The 19,291-nt window shown below is 32.8% G+C and overlaps 1 protein-coding gene across 1 annotated transcript; it reads left to right on the plus strand.

Annotated features, from left to right (window-relative positions):
- The first annotated feature begins 607 nt into the window (after positions 1-607).
- LOC114325835 (pupal cuticle protein Edg-78E-like) lies at positions 608-13,297 on the plus strand. Its single transcript, XM_028273965.2, has 2 exons — positions 608-774; positions 12,245-13,297. Exons 1-2 carry the CDS (start codon positions 763-765, stop codon positions 12,908-12,910), a joined length of 678 nt encoding a protein of 225 aa, XP_028129766.1. The 5' UTR covers positions 608-762; the 3' UTR covers positions 12,911-13,297.
- Positions 13,298-19,291: the final 5,994 nt, after the last annotated feature.

The following is a 19,291-nucleotide window of genomic DNA, read 5'->3' on the forward strand; positions in this document are numbered from 1 at the left end:
ATATAACATAACAAACCTTTACATTTTTGTAATGGGGAAGTTAAGAAGATTTCGAATATAAGATAAAATATAGGGTGTTCTATTTAAAAAAAAATAAGTTTGGTCTGCCACGATGTTATTGAACACCCTGTAACATTCTAATTAATTTTAAAATGTGAAGCTCAAAGTTGGCTACAATTTTTGTTATTAACTTTTATTGTTATCTATTACTATAGTGGATCTATTGAGCTTTATCCCACTAATCAATCACCCTGTATATACAAAATTATTACGAAAATGAAAATCTATATTTAAACTTTAAACACGCGGTATCTCGGAAAGTAGCAATATTTGTATAACGCCTGTTTGACAGAATCATATTTTGAGGTCTAGAATCTACAACTCAGAGATTCTTAATGAATCCCTCTGTATAGCCATCAATCGCTTTAGAAATCTTGGTTTAGCTTTTGATGAATATTTTTATTACATCCCCCATAAAATAATAATAAATAAACGTAAACATGCTTTTGTTACTTTATGGAATCAATTCGCTTATCTCAATAAATTACTAGGTATTTCAGTTTGTCTAGTATTAACCACACCAAAATCGAGTCTTTTGCAGAAATAAGTCGAAGTACAGAGAATAGTAGTACCACACCATAATACAAGGAGTGTTCCACGGTCGCAGTACCCAAGGTTACTCCTTGCTATATAACTAAATTAACGGCTGGAGGGGCACTAGTAATAGTTTCACCTTTTGATAGACTCCGGAAAAAATCTATCATGTTGAAATTTGTGAGTATTCAAAAAATATTAAAAACAAAATTGACACGCTTAATTATAATTTTGTGAAATTTTGGTGGCGGTTTCGAATAGCAGGAAATTATAAATATTCCTGCGGTGATATCCGGGTGAAAGGTTCTCGTTGGCAAGTGGTTAACCTTATATTGTCTTTGTTGAGAGCATAATGCAATACCGCATTCTTTTGCGTTTACCTGTTACCAATTGCTCATACAATCATTAACTGTTTTAATAAATAATATCTATATTATAATTTTATAGTTTAATTTTAAAATTTTTTAATAAATGTTAGTGCAAATCCATTGAAATATTTACAGAGTTATCCTTATTAACAGTTTAAAAAATTTCTTTTTTAAATTTTGAAGTATACCTACTCCTTTGATATGTATTCATATTATTATTTCTCCTGTAGTATTTCCCTTTTTTTCTCCATTAATTTTTTTAGTAAATAAACAATAATTAGGTATGTTTATTTTTCTACGTACCTAGAGATTCTACAATATTATGATTGATAATTATCTTCTAGGTATTGATGATTATCTTATCTTCCTTTATTGTTCTATTTTCTAGTTTTTATATAATTAAAGATGCTTGTAATTCTTGGTCCGTCTTCTAATCCGATCTGCTAATAAAATTTATTTTAATTGGAGTTATATTTGCTTCTTTGTTGTTCTACTTCCTTTTCTCTTTTACCTTTACTATCCCGTTTAGCCCTAGGTAATCAACTTTCACAATTTATTCATATTTTTATTTTCAATACATAAATTAAAATGTTAATACATGGTATGTAAGAACTGTGTGGGTAATATTGGTTTAATATTTTTAAGTGAATAAGAATTTTTTTGTTATTCTATCTAATTCAATAAATTATATTAATATTTTATACAGTGCTTTTCAGATAAAACTATCTACCTTAGATAACTTTTGAACCACTGATTTTAGAAAAAACGCAAAACCCGTCAAATAATAGATACTTGAAGGGGGAGACATTATACCATATTTAAACTTGCCGGTGAACCCACCCTCTCACCCCGCGTATCGACCCTTAATTTTTTTAAAATTACTTCCACCTATTTTTTTATTTTTTATTTGGATTCTCCTCTTTGTACTGATTTCAAAAATGTATAACACGTGATGCTCAAAGTGATTAGTTTGTGAGAAAACTAAATACAAAAGCAAGAAAACTGGATTGAAAACAATTATTTTTTTAACAGTTTTATTACATACAAGCATTTAGAATGAACATTTCACTGCCAAAAATTTTAACAATAATTACTTAAAATGACTTTTGAAATTTTGAATAATTATTGTTAAAATTTTTGGTAGTGAAATGTTCATGCTAAATGTTATAAAATTATTAAAAAATAATTTTTAATCAATACAGTTTGCTTGTTTTTGTATTTATTTTCTCATAAACTAATCACTTTAAGCATTTTTGAAATCAGTACAACGACGAGAATCCATTTATGAAATAAAAAAAGGTGGAAGTAATTAAAAAATACGGATGATACGGTGGGTAAGGGGGTGCCTTTCCCGGCAAGCTTAAATATGACATAATGTTTCCCCCTTTAAGTATTATTTGACGTGCTCTTGCGTTTTTTTTTCCTAAAAATCAGTGGTTCAAAAGTTATTTAAGGTGGATAGTTTTATCTGAAAAGCACTGTACAGTGCATCCATAAAGTAACGCATAAATTCATTATTTCGTAAACCGGCGACTTTAAGGAAAAAACCCGAAACAGGTCGATTTTTATTTTTAAATTACGGTTTTTCGGCATTCATATATCTTTTAAATAAGAATAGCGGTCATGTGACAGCTCATTTGAAAGGGTATTCAATTCTCTATTCAAAAATATAAACACTAACATAATTATTTATACGGGGTGTTCAAAAACATTTTTTTTTAAATTAAATTATTTGAGACAGAAAGAAGAATATAAGTAATTTATTTAATTCAAAATACGTTTTCCCATTGTAAGAAAACTGGAAAAAAATGGTTATTTGAAAAATAAACATTGAATTTCGCTTAAATTTCGGATGGCCAAGGGGGGTAAATTTGGACCCCAATGCATGTTTTTATTTAATAAATTCGGAAATATTTTCAATTTTAAACTCATTATTTTTTTATTTGACTTTAATATTATTCTAGATACCCTCATATTTTGTAATAAAAAAATTCCCTATATTTAACAATGGAGGAAAGTGTAACTTTTCCTCCCGAGAATGAAGTTTACTGGTAATCATTCAAGGGAGGAAAAGACACTTTACTCCCATGTTATACATATGGTTTTTCCACCTTCCTCAAATAACAAGTCATTTTTTCATTTTTACTTATTTTATTTATGTAACTAACCATCAAAATTTATTAGAACTAAAACTAACAAGTATGTACACTATAACTGTCAACTGTCAAATATAAGTCAAATTATTAATGTAAACATTGTTAAATCAAAATAACAATTTACTGTTTTTTACCATTCTGCAAAATACAGGGTGTTTTATAAATAAACGTTAAAATGTATAGATACTTCGTAATAGAAAATAGATATTGTACAGGGCGTCAATAAGTTATATTTCATGAATGAAATACCATGACGTCACTTTTACTTTTCCTCCCTAGGGAGGAAAAGTACAACTTTGCTCCCTACAATCAGGTCTGGAAAAGTATACTTTCGGTAGAGATAGGTGGTAAAGATATTTTCTGAATTTGGGGTCAAAGACGAACTCCCTTGGCCTTCCATATTCCAATTTTATATTAAGTAAATACCGTCTATTATGTGGAATTTTATGTAAGAAACCTTTCAATATTGAAAAAAATGTTTGTTAAACCTGTGGTGATGTAATTAGTGTATATTTTAAAATTTCTTTAGTTCTAAGTTCAGAATGATGATTCCTGTTTTTGTTCAGTTGTAATTAAAAATATGTTTTACTAATGTTTATTTATAATTTATTGATACAATAGTAACATTAAAATTAGGAATACATTATTATATTTCTTAAAACAATTTCATTTTTTTTTGTCAATTGTCATGTTTGACTTGGGGTCATTTTTTACCCCCGTTGGTAATCCGTGTAACAAAAAAAGGTTGGTCATCGGAAGGTTAAACGAATATGTTCAAACTGCCATAAGGGAGATGGGTGGCAGCTTTAACATTGAATTTAAGTAAAAAAAAAGAGTATTTATTTGTCAAATAAACATTTTCTTTTTCAGTTTTCTGACAACAGGAAAACGTATGTATTTTGAATTAAATAAATTACACATATTCTTCTTTTTGTCTTAAATAATTTAATTAGTTTTTATTTAACACTATGTATAAATAATTATGTTAACGTTTATATATTTGAATAGAGAATTGAATATCCTTTCAAATGAACTATCCTTTAGTACCCTTTAGTAGTGAGTAGCCTTTAGGTACATACACCATTAGAATTCCTAACTACTAAGAAATCTCAATCTAGATTTTAGGCCTTTTGACTTATTTTATTTTAATTATTAATACATAGCTGTTAAAAATATAACTGCTTTAAATATATTAGAGAAAAGTCCTATATACATATGATTGGCATCATCATCATCATCATCATCATCATCATCATCATCATCATCATCATCATCATCATCATCATCATCATCATCATCATCATCATCATCATCATCATCATCATCATCATCATCATCATCATCATCATCATCATCATCATTATCATTATCATTATCATCATCATCAATCAGCCCTTATTTGTTCATTGTTGAACAAAGGCGTCCTCCAGACATTTCCATCTATTTCTTTTACGCTTCCATACTATTCAATTGGCCACAATAATTATTTTGAAGCCTTCTGTTCATCGCATTGGGGTATTCCCCGGCTTCGTTTGCCTACCCGTGGCCTCCACTCGAGCACTTTTTTGTTTACACCTAGTCATATCTAGCGACGACGTTACATTGACAGATGTGACCTAGCCATCTAGTTTTGCATTGCCTGTTTTAGTCACGATATATTCTTTCAGTACTTTCTTAATCAGAATTTTTTTCTGCTTCTATATTTATTTCGATTTGTTTTAATTTTCATGATCTTTTTTTTTCATTTTTTTTTTATTAAAGAAAATTACCGCATTCACCAAGAGGTTATTAGCGGCATTACTTGATAAACAAAGGTTAACAATGATTTTTAACAAGTAAAAAAAATAACTAGATTTGATACAAAATATTGATAGAAATTAGATAGTTGAGTAAGTCTTTTACTGGACAGTTTTCTCCTAATAAAGCTGGTAGAGTGTTTGGTAGATTGTTCATTGAACGTTCACGTTGATATTTTGGACACTCAATTAACAGATGGGTGACGGTAAGAGGCGTAGCACATAGGTCGCACATGGGACGTTAACTGGCCGAAAGTAAATATGAGTGTGTAATTTTGGTGTGCCCTATACGTAGGCGCGTTAGAACCGTTTGAATAAACCTCGAACTAGCACTTGTTTTCCACTGTCGTGTATCTGGTTTTACCGATTTTAGTTTAGATTGCGATACACTCGAGCACTAATTCGGATATCGCCCTTGTCGCTGCATTACGAGAACTTCTGTCTGCCTCTTCATTGCCGATAATTCCTATATGTGATGGGATCCATATAAATTTCGGAGTTGTGTTGTTCTCTTGGGCAATTTGTAGCTCATAGTTTCTCTAAAGGACTTTCAGGATACAATGCTGGATTGCGAGAAGAAAGCTGAGCGAGTCGGTGAGAAACAGAGGCTTTGAAATATTTGCATGTTTTAGGGCGCGATACAGAGCAAATAGTTCAGCGGTGAAAACGCTTGAACTAGGCGGTAGTTTAAATTGAAAAGTAGACGTCGGAGTTACAAATGCACAACCAATACCTTCACTGGACTTAGAGGCATCGGTAAAGATGTTTGTGCAGTTTAGGTAGTCTCGTTCAAGAATCTCGTTCAGTTTGTTTTTTATAAGTAAGGTGTAAGTGTATTTTTTGGAGAACTCTAGTAAAGAGGTGTTGCAATTTGGGATGTCTATTAACCCTGGAGTTGGATATTGGATGTTACAGTGAAACACGTCTGGAATTGTTGCATCGAGTTCATTTAAAATTGATCTTATTCGCCTTATATAAGGTTTTCCGGTACGAGGTCTATTGGAGAAAAAGTCGTGATTATTTTTGGAAAAGGTATTTTCAAATAGTGGATGATCCTTATTGGCAGCTACGGAAGAAGCATGTGAAAGTGTTAGAATTGTCCGCCTATACTGCAATGATGGTTCTCCAGTTTCGGAATATATGCTTTCTATTGGTGAAGTGTGAAAAGCTCCGAGAACGATCCGAAGTGCGGCATTGTGGATTGTATCTAGTGGTTTTAGGGTAGTCTTAGTTGCGGAGGCATAAACAATTAAACCGTAATCGATTTTGGATCTAATTAGTGTTTTGTACAGAAGCAGCAGCGTAGAAAGTTGGACCCCAGAAACAATTTGATACGGTTTTAAGCAAGTTGAGTCTTTTGTTGCATGTTAGCGCCAAGTGTTGTATGTGCTTTTTCCAGGAAAGCTTTTGATCTAACCACATACCGAGCAATTTCACGGAGTTTTCAAAGGGAATGACGTTGTTGTGAAGATAAAGGACTGGAGCAATGGATGATTTTTTCGAAAACAGCATCCCAGTTGTCTTTGTAACGGAGAATTCGAATCCTGTAGTTGCTGTCCATTCTTCTAGCTGGGTTAAAAATGACTGTACTATTCGGCACAAAGAGTCTTTTTGTGCTCCTTTAATGTACACCACTAAATCGTCTGCATAGAGGCGAGTTTTGAGAGGTTTAGATAATTTATTTAATATGCTGTTTATGGCAACTAGGAATAGGGTAGGATTGAGTACTGAGCCTTGTGGAGTACCATTTTCTGCAGTATGAAAATCTGAATAAACGTTGTTGACTCTTACTTGGAAGGAGAAGTTTTTTAAGAAATTTTCGATGTAGGCTAAGCAGTGTCCTCGAATATTGGATGCGTGCAGTTTTCAATGATGCTGTATCTCCAGCACGTATTGAAGGCTTTCTTTAGATCGAAGGAAATAGCTATGCACATTTGATTCATTGCTAATGCTTCTTGGACATCACTTTGTAGGTCTACAATATTGTCGACTGCTGACCGGTTACGTCTGAAGCCGTTTTGCTCTGGTAAGAAAAAATGAGTGTTTTCCAGTGTCCACATAAGCCGGGCGTTGACTATTTTTTCCATTAATTCAGCCATGGCACATGTTAGAGAGATGGACCTGTATGATTCTGGGTCAAGTCGAGGATTTCTGGATTATAAAGACGGTAGAATTGTAGCCTTTGACCATGCAGACGGAAATTGCCGATGCTGCCAAATTTGATTGAAAATTAGCAGGAGATGTTGTTTTGCCAATATTGACAGTTGCTTAAGAAAGAGAACAGGGATATTGTCGGGTCCTGGACTTGAGTTTTTTATGTCCTGTAAGGAGCTATTCAGTTCCATGATAGTAAGAGGTTTAGATAGGTGGTTTTCGTAGGATTCTTCTAAAGACAAGATAGTGCGTTCTTTGTCTTGTTTGTAGTCTCTAAAGTTAGTGTTGTAGTTTTCGCTAGAGGAATGTTGTTCAAAGGTGGAAGCAGGAGTTTCAGCAATGCCTTGTGAGGTAGAAAATATAGTATTATTAATTTTAAGAGTGTTAATTGATGAGGAATACTTTAAACCGGAGATTTTATTTACTCTTTTCCAAACTTCAGTCATTGGAGTAGAACAGTTTATTTCAGAGACGTATTTTGACCATGAGGTTTCTTTTATTTTTTTATAACTAATTGGGCTCTGGCTTTTAGGCGCTTGAATTCAATTTTGTTTTTTTGGGTTTTGTGCCGTTTAAACCTATTTAGAGCTTTTTGACTTTGTCACATTGTTTCTTCGCAATCTTTATTCCACCATGGTACTGGATGATGATTGTATATTTTTTTTTGTTTTTGGAATATAAAGTTCGGCACTTTTTAGTATTGAGTGATTAAAATTAGCGATTGTTCTATCGATATCACAGTGGTTAATTTCACATCTTTCTATGGAATTATCAATATATGTTGAGAAACTCACCCCATCAGCCTTCTCGGTTTTCTATTTTGGAACAAATTTGTCTTGTATTTCCGGTAGAGTATTAGTATTGCAGATTTTTATGGGGTGGTGGTCGCTGCCATAGGTGAACGACAGCCCTTCCCAAGTTAAGGATGGAGTTAAAATTGGATCACAGAGACTTAAGTCAATTGCTGAGGATTCTCCCGATGCTGAGTTGAACCTAGTAGGCGTTCCATCATTAAGACAATTTAAATCCAAGTTATATAATAAGTTTTCTATTGTTCTTCCCATCGAACTTGTGTTAGAAGATCCCCATATTATATTGTGTCCATTAAAGTCACCTATGACTAAACGTGGTTTTGGAATTTGGTCTATAAGGTGTAGCAAGTCTGTGTAATTTACCTGTGAGTTGGGAGGAATGTAGATATTACATATGTAAAAGGACATGGAGGATTCAATTTTGATGACTATCGCTTCTAAATTGCTTACTACGGGAAATAAATCTGCGTCGAGGGATTTTTTTACTAATGCAATAACACCACCACTAGCATGGTTAAAAAGCATCCTGTCCTTACGGAAGCATGTGTAGTGTTTGGGACTGTATTTTTGTTGAGGTTTTAAATTGGTCTCTTGTAGACAGATTATATCTGGACAGTTTTTTCATTATTCTTAAGTCTGTTTTATCGATTTATTCATTATCATTTTTTCCACTCTTATACTACTTATTTTAATATATACTAATGCGCTAATATATACTAATCGTATTATTTATCTCGTCTCTAGATTTAATTTGAGTCATTGAGTCTTCTCGTGTTTTCCTTTCTAAATATCGTCTACATAGGCAATTATTTGTCCACCATTTCTTGTTAAGTTTCGTATATTTATATTTCAAAGCAAATATTTTAAAGCTAGATTACACCGTGTTGAGGATAAAGCATCATAATATCTTTGTTTCACCCCTTTATCTATAACGATTTCACGTGTCTAACTTCTTTGCGTCTTTAAGTATGCTATTTTTGGTATTGTCATATTTATTCATTTTCGGAGTTACCTGGGATTTTTAATTTTTCCAGTGATTTTATAAGTTCTTTCAATTAGTCGAATCGAATGCCCCTTTGAAGTCTATAAACAGCATTTTTAATTCTAATTTGTATTCATTTGCTTTTCCATTATTTGTTTTTTGAGTATTTAACATCTTTTATTTTATACGTTGTACTTATAGTCCAAGAGGCAGCGCTAAAAAATCTCTTTGAATTTTCTAAAGCTAAATTTTTCACAGTTGATTACTGTGATTGTGTAGAGAAACATACTGCGGTCGGTCAAGCGAAACGTAGAACAGGGGTTACTGAGAGGGTATCAAAGTTGCTTTCTACGAAGGTAATTAAAAATCCATTTACTAAGGCTGAAAATCAGTACACACATTCTAAATTAAATATAAATAAAAGTTATTATAGTCGGTCAGCTGTATGACGGGACAGAGCCGGTCGGTTGGCCCCAGTGAATGTACAGGGTTATTCACTATATTTTGACCCCCTTGTAAACTGCTTTATTTACAGAATTATAAAAAAAATGTAAAATACAAAAGTTATTCAATTTTTAAATTATGATTATTTTACATATATATCGTACTAGTGACGTCATCTATTTGGGCGTGATGACGTAATCGACTATTTTTTTAAATGGAAATAGGGGTCGAGTGCCAGCTCATTTGAAAGGTTATTCAATTCCCTATTTAGCAATATAAACATTAACATGACTAATTATACAGGGTGTCCAAAATTTTTTTTTAATTAAATGAATTGTTTAATTAATAATTCAAAAAAAATTTTGGACACCCTGTAAAAATAATGATCTTAATGTTTATAGTACTGTATAGAGAATTGAATAACCTTTCAAATGAACTAGCCCACGACTCCTATTCTCATTTAAACAAATAGTCGATTACGTCATCACGCCCAGATGGATGACGTCACTAGTACGATATATATGTCAAAAAATCATATTTTAAAAATCGAGTAACTTTTGTATTTTACATTTTTTTCTAATTCTCTAAATAAAGCAGTTTACAAAGGGGCCAAAATATAGTGAATAACCCTGTACATTCATTGGGGCCGACCGACCGGCTCTGTCCCGTCATACAGCTGACCGACTATAATAACTTTTATTTATATTCAATTTAGAATGTGTGTACTGATTTTCAGCCTTAGTAAATGGATTTAATTACCTTCGTAGGAAAGCAACTTTTATACCCTCTCAGTAACCCCTGTTCTACGTTTCGCTTGACCGAACGCAGTATGTTTCTCTACACAATCACAGTAATCAACTGTGAAAAATATAGCTTTGTTAAATTCAAAGAGATTTTTCAGCGCTGCCTCTTCGTCTATTAGTGATGTTTTCCCCATATTTTTACCAAACTTGTTGATTTTTCTTTTTATGTATTGTCCTCCCCTATGTATTACCTCCCCTATCTTCTTTCAGTCATTTGGCGTCTTCTCTTCTTTCCATACATTTTTCAATAGGGTTAATATTTTTTCCGTCGGCTCCCTTCCTCCATATTCTATAAATTCCATGTTAATTTCGACTTTACCAGGAGCTTTTCCATGTGCTTCCCTGTATTACCTCCTTTAATTTCTGTATTGTTTGCTCTTTTAAAATTTCGAGGTCTACTTCGTCAACTTTTTCTTCGTTAACCCCTTACTCGTTGATTTTTTTTTTCAGTACATTCTCTATTAAAAATTCCCTTTTAATGATCTGCCCCTGCTTTCTTTTATTAGTAACAATTATTGTCCTCTATTATAACTACGCTTGTTTTTTATTCCGTTTTTAACTTTTCTTGCATTTTTTGGTTTGTTTTGCCGTAATACATAAAATAAATTTGAATTGTTTCAATTTTTTCTTACCTGTTCTATTTCCTGTATTTTTTCATATATCCATCAATTTGATTCTTGCTTGCACCTTTTGCCGTAATTTCTTTACATTCCTGATTATATTACTCGTGTTTTGTTTCCTTCTGGTCTGTGCCAACCTGCTTATTCGCAGCTTTATCTGTTGATTTTTGGCGTCTCCCATTCTGATTTTATACCTTCTGCTTTTTATTTTTTTTATTTGGATCGTTATATCTACTTTTTTATTATTAATTTATGCATTGTGCCATTTATTTACGTTCCATTTTCTGTTTGTTTTCTATTTTAACTTTTTGTCTTATAGTGGCTGTGTCCGAATCTGCACACGCACCTCTAAATGATCTCACATTCTTTATTGAAAACTGTTTTCTTTTGTTAATGATCAAAGTGATCAATTTATCTGGTCGTCGTCTAATGTGGTGACATGAGGTTACTTTATGTATTTTAGGGTATTTTGTTGAGCTTATTATCATGTTGGTCATTATTGCTAAGTAACACAGTATTGGACCATTTTCATTCGTGTTTCTGTAAACTAAAATGCTTTCCTTCAGTTTGTTGTAAAAATCCTCTCCTACCTGAGCATCGAGGTGTCCTAGTATAATAAATATATAGGTATCATCTTTTTTGTAGCACTCATTTTGGTCTTTGCTTCTTTCCTTCTGAGTATAACACTACAATCATAAAAGATATGAGTATATATGATTGTAAAGTCCTTTTTGAGTTGTTCGCATATATCCAATATTTTTACTAGGGCCAAAATCGTCCTTATGTTTCATGTGCTTATTTTCGACGCATTTTGTTTGTTTTTCACTTTCCTCTTTTATTTATGTTTTCTTGTCTGCTCTTATTTGTTTCTCTTTTGTGATCCATAAGTATATCAACCATGTATTATGTTTTTTTTTGCTTCAGCCGTCGTCAGCACCCCTTCGTGCTCTATACAACCTTTCAATTGGAAAGGAAAATGAACCCTGTTCATTTTCTGGATAGCATTCAGTATACAGAAACACGAACGAAAATGATCTAATACTGTGAAATTATCAATTAAAAAGAACCAAAAATATAATAAGCTCAACACAATTTGTATAACCTAAAATACATAACGTAACGTGATCAAATCAGGCAAATGAACACTGTTCACTCTGTTCGAATTTCACTATTCTCTTATATTTGTGCTACCAATTCTATTCCGAGTTTCACCATTTCTTTTCTCTATTGTTTTTGTTCCTCTGTGTCGACCTTTTTACTTAAGCAGCGTGCCAATAGCAAGTTATTGCCATTTCAAACTTAAATCTCGGGAAATATGGGATCAGTCTAGCTGAAGCTTTAACTTCTAATTATTAAAAAAATTAATAATATTAAAAAAAACAGATATATTCATGTTTTATATTTATATTTAATTAATTGCTTAATTTAAATAAAAATAAATTATATTACATAATTCCTGTCGAAGTCGTAATTGTTTTGTCGTAATATCATAGGAAATATTTTTTTTTGTTCTAGGTCATATCCTTAGCCCTTATTTCAACCGTTTTGGGCCAGGGCTACCAAGGTGATTCAAGAACCGCTGCAATTTTGGCGGAAGATAGGTACCTTCAAGCTGACGGTCGTTTTGGTGCTCAATATCAACAAGAAGATGGCGTTAACTTCAAAGAAGTGAGCTCACCAGACGGCACACGTCAAGGTTCCTACTCTTACGTAGATCCCAACGGTCAGAGACACACTGTAACCTACACGGCTGGAAAAGATGGTTTTATGGCAACAGGAGACGGAATTCCTCAACCAATCCCAACAGTATTACCAGTAGCTCCAAGACCTGAGTACCAACCTTTACCACAATACAATCCTCCGGAGTATTCTAGACCACAATCCCAATATCAGCAACAACCTCAATCACAATATAGGCCCCAGCCCCAATACCAACCAGAACCCCAATATCAACCTCAACCCCAACCTCAACCTCAATACAGACCTCAACCTCAATATCAACCTCAACCACAATATCAGCCACAACCCCAGTACCAACCTCAACCCCAACCTCAACCTCAATACAGACCTCAACCACAATATAACCCTACTACCCCACCTCCACACAGGTTTTACCCTCCTGGTAAATTGTCTTTAAACAGGTCACCCGATGGTTTCCAATTTAGCTTTAAAAAAGCTTAAGTAGGTATGAGTGATTAGGAGTGAATAGGAACACTATTTTAATTTAAATTTATTATGCTTGTACTTGCAATATAGTTTGTATTTGAAATGTGCTAATGATATTTACTACATTGTGGGGAAGATTTTTATTCTACCTTCTTTTTGTGTGCGTTTTTGTGGAATGGCTGTGTTGTAAAAAGACGACTTATATAGAAAACTAATAAAAGAATTTTATAAAGTGGTACATTATATTATAAGATATAATGATTTTTTGTTCATATAAATTTTTTACTCAATATACAATATTTGTGCTGTATTTATTATATTATCTATGAAATTTGAGAAAACTTTGTACTAAGGTGTAACAGACTGATGAGTACTTAATAAATATAAATAGTTTTAAAGATATTCTTTTTGTACATGATTTTTTTTTCATGACACACACACACATACACTAACATTTCTTCTTTTTCTGATACCTATCCATTACGAATGTTGGCAATCATTCTGGTAATGATAATTTTATTAATTGCTGCCTTGAAAAGCTCTGTGGTGGATGTCGCAAACCAGATCCTCAAGTTCCTGAGCCAAGATATTCTTCTTCTTTCGACGCCTCTTTTACCATTCACTTTTCTCTGCAAAATGCATTTCAACAGGTTATATTCTGTTTCATGTCTTGTGATGTGGCCGACATATTCTAATTTTCTTCTGGTCACCGTGCATATTATTTCCTTCTCTTTGTTAAGTTTTTGAAGTATTTTGGCATTTGATATTTAGTCCATCCATGATATCTTAAGAATCCTTCTATATGTCCACATTTAGAACGCTTCCAGTATCTTCGTTGTTGCTTCCGTTAGAGTCCAAAACTCTACTCATATTTGATATTTGTTATCTACCAAGACCCCTGTTTTCTTTGGTTTTACCCTTCATTGTCAGTTGCAACAACTCGTACTTTTTATTTATAAGTATGTGCCGAAATATGCTGTCTTTCTCCTTTTAATGGTGACCAAAATTTTTCTGTATCTTGCCATTCTGTGCAACACCATTTCGTTCGTAATGTGATCGGTCCAAGGTATTTTCAAAATTCCCCTAAAAGGTCACATCTCAAAATTCTCATTAATTCATCAATATTCCAAGCTTCGGCACCATAAAGAAGAACAGAGTGGACATAACATTTTACTATCCGATATCGGATTTGTAGATTAATTATTTAGTTGCTCAGAATCTTTCTCATCCTCAAAAGGGCTTCTCTTGATTGGTGTATTCTTAATCGAATTTCTGATTTATGATTTAGATCTTAAGTAATCCAGACTCCTAAGTATTTCATTTTGTCCACTTGTTCAATATCTTTATTTTTTTATCTGGATGCTTGTGATGACTTTATCCCTTTAACTGATAACTATGGTATTTGTTTTCTTTATGAAATAAAAATGTATACCATTTTTATTCAAATGCAATGAAAACTGTCTTATTTTTCACTTAGAACAGAGAGCGCAAGCTAGTAATCTAAATCGACGATTTTCGACTCTATTTGGAGTCATCATCAGATAGGCGTAGGCTTGCTGCTCTCTGCACCCAGTGACCAATCTCCGAGAGCTTGTTTCCGCATTGCAACTGACGTCCATTAAGTAGGTGTCTAACGACATCTGGTAACTGAAAGTCAAAATTTTAAAGTTTTCAACCTAATAGAAATATTAAAAATATTAAAAAATATTAAAAATATTCCTAAAAGATATTTCATTGATTATTTCATTCATAGGAGATTCTGACCAATAGAAAGCTCCATAAATCTAAATTAAATCGATTATTTCTTAATGATTTTAACTTCCAATCGTATAGTAAGATATTTGATCACGTGTTTAATTCTGTCCAATCAGATTAAAATTATACTGAGAATTATCTACTGTAGAAAATTACGGATAGAATTTTTTATGTAGATTGTTTCTGTTTAATGGCAACCAGTTTCCTAGTTTTGACAACTGTCACATTTAAGAAAATATCCATAATATACGTATTAATAAATAATCTTACGAATATCACACGACAGTAAGAATAAATAAGAAAATAATGAAAAATGAATAACCATTTTCAATTTCGTTGCAACACGAAAATGTTTCGTTACAACTTCGTTGTACTTACATAAATAAATTACAATAAAATTTTGGTGTTGAACAGTTTTATTCATGAAATAATCGCAACAAATTGCACTTGATCTCTAAAATTAATATAGAATTTTTGCCCTCGTGACACTTTGATATAATTTCACTCGCCTTCAGCTCGTGAAATTAAAACTGACAAAGTGTCACTCGGGAAAATTTCAATAATTTTAGAGCTCTTGTGTAATTACTACTGAAAACTTATTGGATCATTTTCCTGGTAAATTCCAACGGAAAATGGACCTAGTTACTCAAAGGAGTAAAACCAATATAAAAGTAAATAAAAATGTATACCATTTTTATTCAGTTGCAATGCGAAGGCAAAACCGTCTTATTTTTCACTTAGAACAGAGAGCGCAAGCCAGCACTCTTATTTCATTTTATATTGGTTTAACTCCTTTGAGTAACTAGGTCCATTTTTTGTTGAAATTTATCAGCTGAACAGACGGGGTCGTGAATTGTAAGTTTTTTGAATTCCCTCTTGTCTTCTTCGCTTCAGCATCCATCTGGCTTGCAATTTTTAGAAGCCATGGATGTGTTACCTGGAAAATGGTCCAATAAGTTTTCAATTATAGTATATTAAGTATGGAGAACGGTAAGGGTTTTATACCGATCGAAGACAATTGTTTGGGGGAGGAGCGGAGCGACGACTCCAATTATTGTCTGAGATCGGTTACCCTTAACGTTCGACATGCTTATAACGTTTTTTGCACGATTGATACCATTATAAATTACAAAATTAAACATTTTCGTCATATTGACTAGTTTCATTCATTTTATCAAGATAGATACTTTGGTTGTTAGGTAGTAACTAGGGTGCATAACAACAATGGAGAATTGAGTTTTTATTTAGTTGTCAATAATTTTAAGTACAATTTTGATTATTATAAATTAAAATATGAGCCAAAGTGAATTTGAAGAAATTGAACGGGCTTGGGAAGAAGGGTGTTCAGCAATTATTCCCGAAAAATCCAAAATCCGTTATCAAAATACCTACCAAAGTTTTAAAAAATGGTGCGAAGGCAAGAATTTAAGAATCGAAGAAAAGACTCTATTGGCATATTTCGTTCAAAGACATATGCAGTTGAAAGCTCCTGGAAGCCTCTGGGCAGAATAGTCAATGATTAAATCCACCGTTTTTCTTTATGATGGCATTGATATTTCCAAGTTTTCAACTTTGATCGCGTATTTGTAGAGAAAAAATGTTGGATACTACTAATGTATGCGATTCTGCAGGAGTTTCTGTTAGAAGTGAAACCACAGCCCAAACAAGTGGGATTTCATTAAATAATTTAACAAATTTTACCATAAGTTTCAATATTAATAAATAATTTGTTAGTTTTCTTTATTCTTTCAAAAAATAAATTAAAATTAAGAGATTTTTTAACTCGACGGTAAGTGAATTACTTACCGTCGAGTTGGAGTACTTACCGTCGAGTTGGATTACTTACCGTCGAGTTGCTAGTAAATGTCACCTACTGACGTAAAATCTGTCACGGTAAACAGTCAAAAATTATCAATCGTGCAAAAAATATCTTTTAGGAATATTTTTAATATTTTTTAATATTTTTAATATTTCTATTAGGTTGAAAACTTTAAAACTTTGCATTCTGCACGTGTTTCCCACTTTTCAGGTATAATGACTGTACGAGTATCATCGGTATAACGAATGTTATATTTATATTACTACTACACATGCAGAAAGATTAAAGAAAACAAAAATAAGTATTTGCAAAGGAATCATACATATTATCAAATTCTGACTACTGTCGTATATTAATATTTCACATTTCCCATATAAATATTTCAATCAACGTTTCTATGTATACCTATCTATATTCATAGTCATCATCTTTAACTTCTGCCTAGATTGCTGCCTCACTATTACCTTCCTCATTATAATTTATGGCCATATCATTTGGTATTTTATTAACAAAACCATGGGTATTTATATTATCAAGCTACTTTTCCAAGGCATATATTTTTGTTTTGTGTTAATTTGTAGCCAGTAGGGGAGCAAAGTATGCTAAATGTGCAGTCACTCGAGCGCTTTGGGGACCTATTGGGTTGTGAAGAGTAGGTCCTAAAACCAAAAAAAGTTAAGTAAAGTTTTCCATTTTAGTGGGGCCTTTCCATTTTTAATTTAATTTTCCATTTCCAACAATGGTTTTTTTAGATTATAGCGCCATCTATCCATAATTCGAAAAAATATTTCGAATAAAAGTGGCTTATTTTTACGTAAAGAATCCAAATCTGGAATAAAAATTTGGGGCTGCTATTTAAGATTTTAAAGTAACCCCTCATCCCACCTCCGTTTGGGGTCGTGTTTGGTACCATTCGATAGATTTTTCAAAATATTGATTAAGTGTATGTTGCAGTTTTCCGATCTAATGTTTATTTTGCGAAATATCGCGGGATTTGTATTTAAAATTTTAAATTTACCCCCACCCCACTCCGTGGGGGTCATGTTTGGTATCATTCGATAGATTTTTGAAAAATATTGAACACGCATTTTTTAGTTTTTCAATCTAACGTTCATTTCGCTAATTACAGTGGAACTTCGATTATCCGTCAGGGCACCGGACCAAGGGTATGACGGATAATCGAAAAGACGGTTAACAGGACATTAAAAAACTTAAAAATTCATAGTACCTATAACTCTAAAATTTTATTTGTATGTCGGTTCGCTAAACTCAGACACAACTGGCTAGTGATTTTAGTAGGTAATTTTTTTGTTTTTCGTCAATTTTGCCAAAATTGGCAAAATTACTAATTATTTAGTAATTATTAACTATTTAGTAATTATTTTTTTGCCAATTTTATCAAATTGGCAAAATTACTTAATAAAATCACTAGCCAGTTGTGTCTGAGTTTAGCGAACCGCCATATGTTTTGTTTAAAAATATAAGAGGTATTTGTGTTTGTACAGTCAAATCAATTTGGATAAAATCCAATGGAAATGTTTGTTTGTTTTACTGTTGCTTCGCATTTTGCAACGGCTGAATTTCTTAATCGGCGTAAGATGATACAATCTACTTTATTGGCTTCTTTATGTCGAGTACTTACTCGAGAATACCACTCGATGAATTGTTGCATTTGTGATGCAGCTTTTTTAGTTTCTTTACGTAAATTCCAAGTCTGTGTCATCTTCTCAATCTGTTTCATACGCCTATGTGCCCATTTCATCGATCATCTGTCAGCAATCGATAGCCATTTGCTTCCTTATCACAAATTAACGATTCGTTTGACTTATTACAATGCTCACAATGACATGAAAACAAAATGAATTGATGACTCAATTTTTGCTTATGTAGGCAATACAACTTATGTACGGACCCTGATGGTTAACAGAGGTGACGGTTAATGGAGAGACGGATAATCGAGATTCTACCGTATTCGCTTTTTTTTTGTGAAACTTTTTAACTCACCCATTTCCTTACGCTCAAATCGTCAGATTTTTAAAATATACACTCTTTTGCATGTATGTAACTTTCCTTATCTTAATCTGACAGTTTCGAGTATTTTTAAGGATATATTTTTTTTTCGGGCCCCCCTTAACGAACTCCGCTGTGTTAAGAGCCAATATATGGTAGAGGTACATCTGCAGGACACCAGGTTTCTCCCCATATGATAATCTGACGCGCTCGAGTAACTGCAAAAATCTCCGCTTGGGCTCCCCTACCATATGTTATACACATAAATTCCCTACAAAATTATGTTATAAATTAGAAAAGCTAGAACTTAGAGAGAGACCGATAAGTCACTACCAAAGATGTCAAAAATAATGAACGCACGTCTCATTACATAAAATAACCACAGTTAGACAATTGCATCCCTCTACACTTAGACTACGGCTCCACGGGCGAGAAATTGACACTAGCAGTAGCAGTAAAATGAACTTAAGGTTCCGCGCAACGGAATGGGAATAGCCGAACTGAACCGACTACGCACAAGTCCTGTATAGTATTTTTACTACAAAAACGTTATTACGTAGGTAAAAATTTTTGACGTAAGAGAACTGTCAAAACATTAGAATGTGACTTTTCATTATTGCTATGTTTATTATAAACACGGCAATAATGAAAAGTCACATTCTAATATTTTGACAGTTCTCTTACGTCAAAAATTTTGACCTACGTAATAACGTTTTTGTAGTAAAAATACTATAGTCGGTACAGTTCGGCTACTCCTATTCCGTTCCGCGGAACCTTAAGTTCATTTTACTGATACTGCTAGCGTCAATTTC

Source organism: Diabrotica virgifera, chromosome 4, assembly GCF_917563875.1.
Source record: "Diabrotica virgifera virgifera chromosome 4, PGI_DIABVI_V3a".
Taxonomy (NCBI): domain Eukaryota; kingdom Metazoa; phylum Arthropoda; class Insecta; order Coleoptera; family Chrysomelidae; genus Diabrotica; species Diabrotica virgifera.